The sequence below is a fragment of the Geospiza fortis genome, unplaced genomic scaffold (assembly GCF_000277835.1).
Source record: "Geospiza fortis unplaced genomic scaffold, GeoFor_1.0 scaffold7, whole genome shotgun sequence".
Classification (NCBI taxonomy): Eukaryota; Metazoa; Chordata; class Aves; order Passeriformes; family Thraupidae; genus Geospiza; species Geospiza fortis.
Window position 1 is genome coordinate 1,230,756 of NW_005054344.1, and position 8,693 is coordinate 1,239,448.

General features: G+C 37.7%; 1 protein-coding gene across 1 annotated transcript in view; it reads right to left on the reverse strand.

Moving 5' to 3' along the window:
- Window positions 1–2,174: 2,174 nt before the first annotated feature.
- LOC102044904 (ATPase family AAA domain-containing protein 2-like) overlaps window positions 2,175–8,693 on the reverse strand; it is a 17,634-nt gene continuing 11,115 nt past the window's right edge. The window contains 6 exon segments of the mRNA XM_031058500.1: window positions 2,175–2,303; window positions 2,305–2,349; window positions 4,384–4,502; window positions 4,738–4,873; window positions 5,969–6,154; window positions 7,713–7,912. Coding sequence (XP_030914360.1) covers window positions 2,175–2,303; window positions 2,305–2,349; window positions 4,384–4,502; window positions 4,738–4,873; window positions 5,969–6,154; window positions 7,713–7,912 — 815 coding nt within the window.

Consider the following 8,693-nt stretch of genomic DNA (forward strand, 5'->3'; position numbering starts at 1 on the left):
CAGCGATAAAAAATATTTGGTAGGTGTGAGACAAAAGCAGGAATCAGAATCAAAACACTTTAGAAGAATTCTATGCTGTTCTCTTGAAAAGAAAACACTGTTGTCCTGAAACGGGTTTTTTCACCCAGTGTGCAAAAGACTGAGACATACAACATAGAGGTATTGGATTTATTTTCAGTTCTGCGCAGAAAAGGGTGGTAGGCAGTGAATCCACAAAGTCGGCATACTGACTATCAAAACTTTCCAGACGCTAATGTTGATTGGCTCCCAATTACACAGTCTTCCTATTCATTAATATTCAATCTTCTATTGGTTGAATGATTCTCTTGCTTCATATGCTAATTAGCCCACATGCTCCATATTTTTTCAAGCTGGTGCCCACTTTTCTTCTGCTGATGCCTTCCCTTCTTCAGATAGATCCTTTCTCGATCCAGTGGGCATGATCTACTTCTGGAATTACCTAGTTGAATAAACTTGCTTTTGTTTCTCATACTGTGGCATTGTATTGGTCATTTCACCAAGTGTCACCGGTTCAACACTCCATTATGTCTGGTTTCAGTTACGTACTTAGCTTCTTTCTTCTGATCTTTTTCCCTATAGCTGTTACAATTAGTGAGACATGCTAAATATAACTTATCTACTTGGGAGCCATACATTACAGTATGTCAAGTACACTGAAGCCAAGTATCACAGCCAACTGAGGGCTGCAATTTCTTTCTTCATTTCCTAATAATGGAAAAAAAAAAAGACAAATTAGAAGTCAGTGCAAATACAAGCCTGAGAACCCTGATAACTTCTTCATCAAAAGAATCAAGAATCTGTACATATATACAAGTGTTAGTGATATTTAGCCAATACATGTGCTACCACCATCACAATTCCTTTCTAGCCCCACTAGCTTCAAACAAGTCCTTAGGCACCCAAAACAGAGAGAGAAACTGCAGGGATCTATCTCAAGGAACAATGGATCTCTATCAAGGTGCTTTATACAATAAAAAAGAAGACAGTTCCTGAAAAGCCACTACTGAAAGCTGGAACTAAAGCTAAAAGTAGAGACAGAAAATAAACAAAAACGTCAAGTCCAGTCACAAGATCCCACAAGCCCTGATATAACACAAACAAATCCTTCCTCATGCTAAAACACATTATTTTGCTAGATGAGAGAAGGGCACATTTTTCAGGAATGGCCTCCTTGGCTAAAGAGAAGAAGCTTCCTCTTTTTTTTTTTTTTAGGCAGACTTAGAAGCATAAATAATTTTATGTAATTTCATGCATAAACATCTGAAAGACAAATGGATTCAAGGATCTTAAAGACTGAATACTCAATCTATCTAAAACAACTTAATACTGAGAATGCCTGCCTGGGACCATGGATGCCTGTGGAAGATTTCTGCTGAGTTCTACAACTCGGAAATCCTCTCTCAGTGGAGGAGATTAGAGAGTTGGACTCATTAGCATCAAAGCATTGTAGGCAGAAAGTTCCCCACATATATTAAAGATGCTTGAGCCATGCCAAGTTAAAAAGGAAGTCTATTGAGCCTACAGAAAATACTGAAATTCTTGTAATGTTTCATATCTAATTTCTTTTCAAGAATGGAATGAGTGCTATCCAAGTGTTACCATATTTGCCTGCCTGCAAGGGAAGAAATAGGAAGTGGCAGACCAAGAAAAGTGCTTTCCTTTCACAACCTCCCCACCTTTTTTATAGAACTGGAAAAGTTCTTCAGAAAGACTAGTGACAGATATATTAACTGGTTTGAGAGGCCTGTGTAGGTGGACCCATTGCCTTTTTCTGCCGAAATTACCAACAATTATGCAAAATTCAATAATGGGTTTGCTATATGAGTAGATGTCTTCTATCCAGAAATGAAAGTCTGATAACACAGGCAACTAAGCAGTAAAGAGTGATAAATAATTCTGAGCACATACATATGCATAACATACATACACATAATACCATGTGACAGAAAGTGCTATAAGACAAAAACAATTACCTCCACTAATTTAGTTTTGTCTGGATTTTCCCGCTGTTGATAAATGCACATGCTAAGAACAGAATATAGTTTTGCCATGCTTGATATACTGACATTCTCAGTTGCTGTGACGACAGCATCCAACACTTTCTGAAGAAAAAAAAAGTGGAAACTACAATTCAGAATAGGACAAGGTGTGTCCTACTTTCGTATCTTGTGAAATAAAAGTGGCACTTTGGAGAGCTGATTAAATATCTCACAAGATTTAACTGGAGAAAACAATTTCTCACACTTCAGACAAAAGGAAGGTTTAAAGTTCAGACAATATTTTCTTACTCATCAATCTATGACATCAGTGATCATAACTGCCAATCAACTGCCTCCAGAACAGAGGGGAATGACACAATCCACTTTGTTATAGAGTAGCTGCCACTGAGAAGCCATAGTTGTATTTCATTAGAAATGCAATACAGGGCCCTGGAAAATACATCGTTGGAAGACAAGTTACAAATCTTCCAGGTACAGCTGTGCCAGCTGGAAATAGAAGCTCCTTAGGTGCTCACCCCTACCCATTAGCTGGGTGTTACTGTGCCAAACACCAGCTAGCTCCTATCTTTCAACTCAGAAGTGGATGAACTAGCAGAATGACCGCCTGTAGCAAATTGCCAATCTGTCACACAGTTCCTTCTGTTGTGGAGATGTGAATGTGATAATCTGTGGAAATGCAATACTAGCAAGCTAGTGGCACCACTGCTGTCCAGTAACTCTGTGTTGTGTGAGGTTGTGAAGATATAGCTTAAGAAAGCAGCTGCATCAAATGAAAATATTACTGCCTCACAGCTGCTTGCCATTAACTCAGTCCTGTTCAGATCAGTTAGGACAACATTCGAGTATTTTCCTGAGCTTCCTTCTATCCAGCTAGGAGGCACAAAACCCACACAGCTTTCGGCTGCTGCAAACACAACACATAGGACATGACAGAGGTGCATGGCCAACATCTCCGGTGAAACGACTTCTAATTGCTGCCACACAGGTGAGTGCATGCTTTCCTATTTGTTCGTCAAGTTGTATGTCTATTACCAAGCAAATAAACAAACAGAAACTGCCACCAATCAAACCAACTTAACAAACCAAAACAAATAATAAAAAAAATTCTATCCCACACAAAACCAAGCAGATATGTTTTGGAGGTTCACGCAGCTTACTGACTGCAGGACAATTCCAATGAGGTTCTCTGGTACAAGTGTCAAGTTCCAGTGACACTCATGTTAAGGAAATAAGTTTTCTAGACAGACATGTTTCATGATTGTAGCTTTCTCTTCACAGCTGAAAAATATATATAAGCTGAAACATCTGTAAGTACTCAACCATACCCTTTCTCCAGCTGGAAATAACTTAGGAGCACATGCTATTAGCGCTCTGACTCTAGAAAAACCTATACGGTTTCTCTCCATATGCAGGCAGATGTGAACAACAAAATCCCCTAAAATTTGCTTCCTTAGGACACCAGTCTTAGAAAGCTAGTTTCACTTCTACAAATTATGTCACAGCTTAAAAATGTGACAGAAATTGTTTGGATAAGACCCTTCATCAGAGGGAATACCACTCTGGTCGTATTCTCCCCATACAGAGGGAACGTCCAAACAACACTCCCTTTCTCAGACAGATAAACAGTGGCCTCCTCTGCTTTGACCAAACTCCAGGAGTTCAGCTAGCAACTTCCCCAATTTTCACCCAAGCAATATTCCCTGAAAGTCAGTTCCTTCTTTTATACTCTCTCCAGTTCAAGCAAAGGAACCTCTTTTACCCTCTGCAGCTAGGCCCACTTTTGACCCTTTCCCCATCTATAGCCTAGGATAACAACACCTCTCCTATAAGGGATTAGAAAAACCTTATAACTCTGTAACTGTAAGAATCTAAAATTCTAACACTGGATTTTGAAAGAATTCTGTAAAAGCAGGTATTAGTATTTTATCCAGGATGTGCTTTGGGTCAACTGGCTAATTTCAGGTTTAAAGCCATAACTGCTAAAAATCAAGGTCTTTTTCTGGTTCCTAATATATGAAAACATGCAAACAGAAAAACAAAACAACCCCACCACAATGCATCACAAAAACTGCATTAATAACTAACAGTAATAGAAGGTTGTCATTGGGCTATATTAAAATCTAACAAGCCCTTTTACACTAAAAATTAGGACAAGAACCCTATCTTCTAAAATACAGCAAGAGCAGCAGTTTACACCAGCTGCAGAAACAACTGTCATAGTCCCTTACAGGCTGAATTATTTCACAAGCTATATATCCTTCTTGTAAATTGTTTGAACTGGCATTGGTTAACAACTGACTTTATTCACAACCATAAAGAAAATGTCCTACTTCAGTATTAAAAAAATTGAAGTTAGACTTACTCTGAGCTCGGAGTAATCTACAAACACTCCTCGTTTTAGAATTTTGATTGCTTTCTTGTCCAATACTTGTGGTTGCCCATCCACCTGAGAGCATCTTGCAGAAGGGTGTGCCTGTGAATCTGGAATAACACAAATTTAAGTCAGGATTTCTCTTAATGTGGAAGAGAGTATCAGCCAAGTATCCTGTACCTGAAATAGGGTACCTCTCTGCAATAACAGAGAAAAATTTTAGTCAATTCATGGTGCTCAAATGCAAGTACATGAAAGATGATTGACAGAGAATTATCACCAAAGCAAATACTGTATTTGTTGTTAACTTGCAGTGACAAAGTTTTATATGTAGAAAATCCTTACCTGCATTGTTTTTTGATGCAGGGGGTTCAGCAGCTTGCTTCATAATCAAGTTCTCATAAAACCCTCTCCTTTCAGCACAGGTAGGCCGTGGGATATTGAAAACTTCTTCACGATTAGTATTAAACAACGTTTTTATCTAGACCATGAGAAGAAAAGAGATTTCAGATATAAGGCCACAAAGACTTTTTATTTTCTATTCCAAACAGATGAATGCCTTTCTAAATTACACTGAATACTCATCTAGATAAAACAAGCTTTAAAAGTCAACTTCTTGGCCTTAGAAGGCTGGATTCCCATAGCACTAAAATAGACTAAAATACCTTCTCTAATCAACCTTCTTGAGTTTAAGATCCATGAGAAAAAGTATGATAAACCAGTCAGAAAGGGGGGCATTTACCTCCTCGAATACTGCTTATTGTACATTTACCAGCTTGATGTCCTTTATCTTGAATATTTATGACAGTTATAGAGGGAAGAGGCAGGGATTGGCAGACAAGTGACAACTTTTTGGCAATGTGGGATTCTTGTTGTTTGTTTTTGTTTTATTTTAGAAGATACTTATTAATTTTATAAAAACTTTGCTACTTATACAAAATAATCAAAGCAGCATATTAATATTTTAAACACCTTCCTTTAATGAACACTCTCAGATTCTAGAAAGCACAGCATGTGTTCTTAATTACTTTCATTAAGAAATACAACTAAAAATTTTTTTCCAAGTTGCTTAAACAGAAGTTAGTCCTTAGCTTTTTAATTTGCCAAGTTTTCACCTAGATGAAGAAATTTATTTTTTTGTGAAATAATTTAAATTAGAAATTACATTCTGTCACTAACAGTATGACCACAGCACTTTTTCAGTAAAAATGTTTTCAGAAAAACAATCTTTTTCCCAGCTATCTTTCAAGCACTGTGTATTCTTCACTAAGTACACACCAAACCATCTCAAAGCTACTGAACTGGTTGTCTGAAGTGTATCTATATGTCTGTCTAGTAATCACAAGTGTGTGAGAAGGGAAAAAAAAGTTGGGTCAAAGTCAATCTCTTCACTCAGAAAACACTTTAGACAAATGCTTTCAGCATTTTTTATTCTAAGAAAATTTTAAGAGGTTCTGGTGCCTGAGTAATAACAGCATAAATCTGCTTAAGAGCAGCAGAGTGCTCCAACATTTCAAGAAGTTGTAAATTAGCAAGAAACTGAGTAACAAAGAAAGAAAAGTATTGGCAGAAATACCTCCTCAGGGAGATCTTCATGTGGCACATCAGATGTTGCAAGGAGCAAAACTGGAGCAAAGTATGGAATATTATTCAGCAATCCTGTAAAACCAGCTTTCAGTGTAGGTCCAACAGCCTCCCACCACGAAGAGATTTGTGGGATATAAATGATACTTGGTGCTGTTCTTTGAGCTTCTCGTATCAACTGGTAAAATGAAAGCTTGGATAAGAAAATTGCATCATGTAGAACAGGCCACTGAGTAATTACATATCAGTCAGACTATCTTGTGAAATAGGAATGCATAAAGCCAAGACATCAAGACAAACCAATGAATGAACAATTCCTTAACAATAAGGTAACATTTTCACTTTGACTCAAACATAGACATTGCTATGCAGACAGAAACAAAACTGAATCAGATTTCAAAACTACTTAGGGGTAAGATAACTCCTAAAGAGCCTCAAAACTCAGATGATGTGATGATGTGTCTGAAAAATTAAGACTAACCCTTCATCAAGATGTATTAGCCTGGAGAAATCACTACGTAACTGTGCCTGCACCATTTCCAGTTCAATTCATTTGCCCATACCTATGTTAGACTGGAGCACAGCCTGAACAAAGATCTATGAAAAGATGAGGGCTAGCACAGTGAAATAAGCCTGGTCACAAATCATAATTTCAAGAACATTTTATAAGAGGTGACTAGTCCTTAGCCTGCCTGAAGAGCTAAATCACTCAGAGCCTCTCATTCCTCTCATTATCAAAGTATCCATCAGACCAGATGATGTGTTTTGAAAGACCACAAACCACTGCCTACAGATGGCACTTCAATCACAGAAGAGGACACAAATCTACTTCATGAGGGAAGTGGCAACAGTCCTTTCACATGGCAAATTTCTCTGTGCATCATTTCAGAGTAAGAATATGTAGGGAGTTCCTGTCAGAAACGTGTGATATATCCATGCAGCAGTCTGGGTATTTATATAGCCATAGGTGCAACCATGACATAAAAAAAAGAGAATTGCTCCTCCTGTATGGCAAACGAGTATCCAGTCACATGATGAGTCTGTCCCGACTTGTACAGCTCTAAAATGCTGCTAATAAAGATAAAAATATTTTAATACAGCAATGCCAAGTAATTAAATTGATTTCCTGCCTAAAAGTAAAAAAAAATCAAACTGCAGTAATCTGCTTATATTTTTTTTCTCGGTAAGGGACACACATCAGTTTGCACATTTAAGCATTCCATTAATTGGAATGCTTTCATTGCATTTCACTGCAGTAGTACAAACTGCATATGTATATTCAAAAAAACCTCTTTTCACAAAAACTTTGGCTGCCTTACAAATACAATTAAAAAAAAAGGTTACAAAAAGTGCATGACACCATCAGGCTAATGCAGAGCCAGCTACTGGGAGCACAGAGACCTAAGAAGTAACAAAACCAACTTTCTGGGTCCCATCAAGACCAGCAGGATTACTTGCCACAAAGAGGGGCTTACTAGCAGCACCTCCCACCTTCCCAAGCTGCTAGCAACATCCTCCGTCTTTCATTTCAAATAGAAATGAAACATGGCTATGTAAAAATGTCCTTATTCAGTATCATTCCATCTACAAGAAAAGTAAATTTTCAGACAAAAGTAAACACATAACAGCAAATTCAAATCAGGCCAACTCCATTAACAGTGATTCGTGCTTATTTTACTAGTTTATATACAGTTCAAGAATCCTATGAGAACAACAACAGCAACAAAAAAAGATACCTGTGAACAGGTTTCTTCCTGTGATGCGGTGCTAACAAACAAGGTGGGTAGATCTAGTGTATAAGCTGGAAACTTTTCCAGGGCATGTAATATGGCAGGTGCCAAATCAAAAGCCTGCCCACATCCTGGCTCTTCAACTAGTAAGAACCGTGGCCTGAAAGATGTTGGCTGGTAAGAAGGATTTCTACAAGAGTAAGAAGAAAACCAGTTTTAAAAAGTGTGATGAAGACGCACACAGATGTTAAATATTTTTACCTTTTTTTTTTTGTAAATATGTTCCATGTTCTACTAAGTAATAAGCTGCTCTGTGATTCTGTGATCAAGAAGACCAGTCTATTTTATCAAAGTCTATTTTCTCAAAAACTGGTATCGCTCCTCTGCTAAAACATCCTGCCAGTTCCCAGTATGTCTTTTATTCCTTTGGCTGGGTTAAGTAACAGTTCTTAAATCCCACAGGAGGAATGTCCAGACAAACACACATAAAACAGCTGGTAACTAACCTGATAACAGGGCAAATTAACAATTCTTACAGCTCAAACCAGTCTGGGTCTCTTTACTGTCCATACACAGCCATTTTCTGGGTCTCTTTACTGTCCATACACAGCTTGTCTTGACTTTAAGTGAGATCTCTATGCTTGTCAAATTTAGCTAAAATTTGGCCACAGTTCCTGGAGATGGTGGGAAGGGGCAAAACCACACTTCTAGGAAAAAAACTAATGTGGTTAGTGAAATACATTATGTGTATCTGAAGTGGAACACGACTTGATTGCTTAAATTACAGCAATACACTAAATATGTGTGAGATTTATATTCATTTTATTCAGTCATTCTAGCTGTTTCATCTTTGACTTGGGCATTAATTTCCTAGTCATCTTGCTTTACTTGCACGAAATACGCTTGTGAAGAGGTTTGTGCATTTTCCCACCACATTACTATTGTACCTTTACTTGCTGAAGTAAAAGACCCTAGAAACCTCACCAA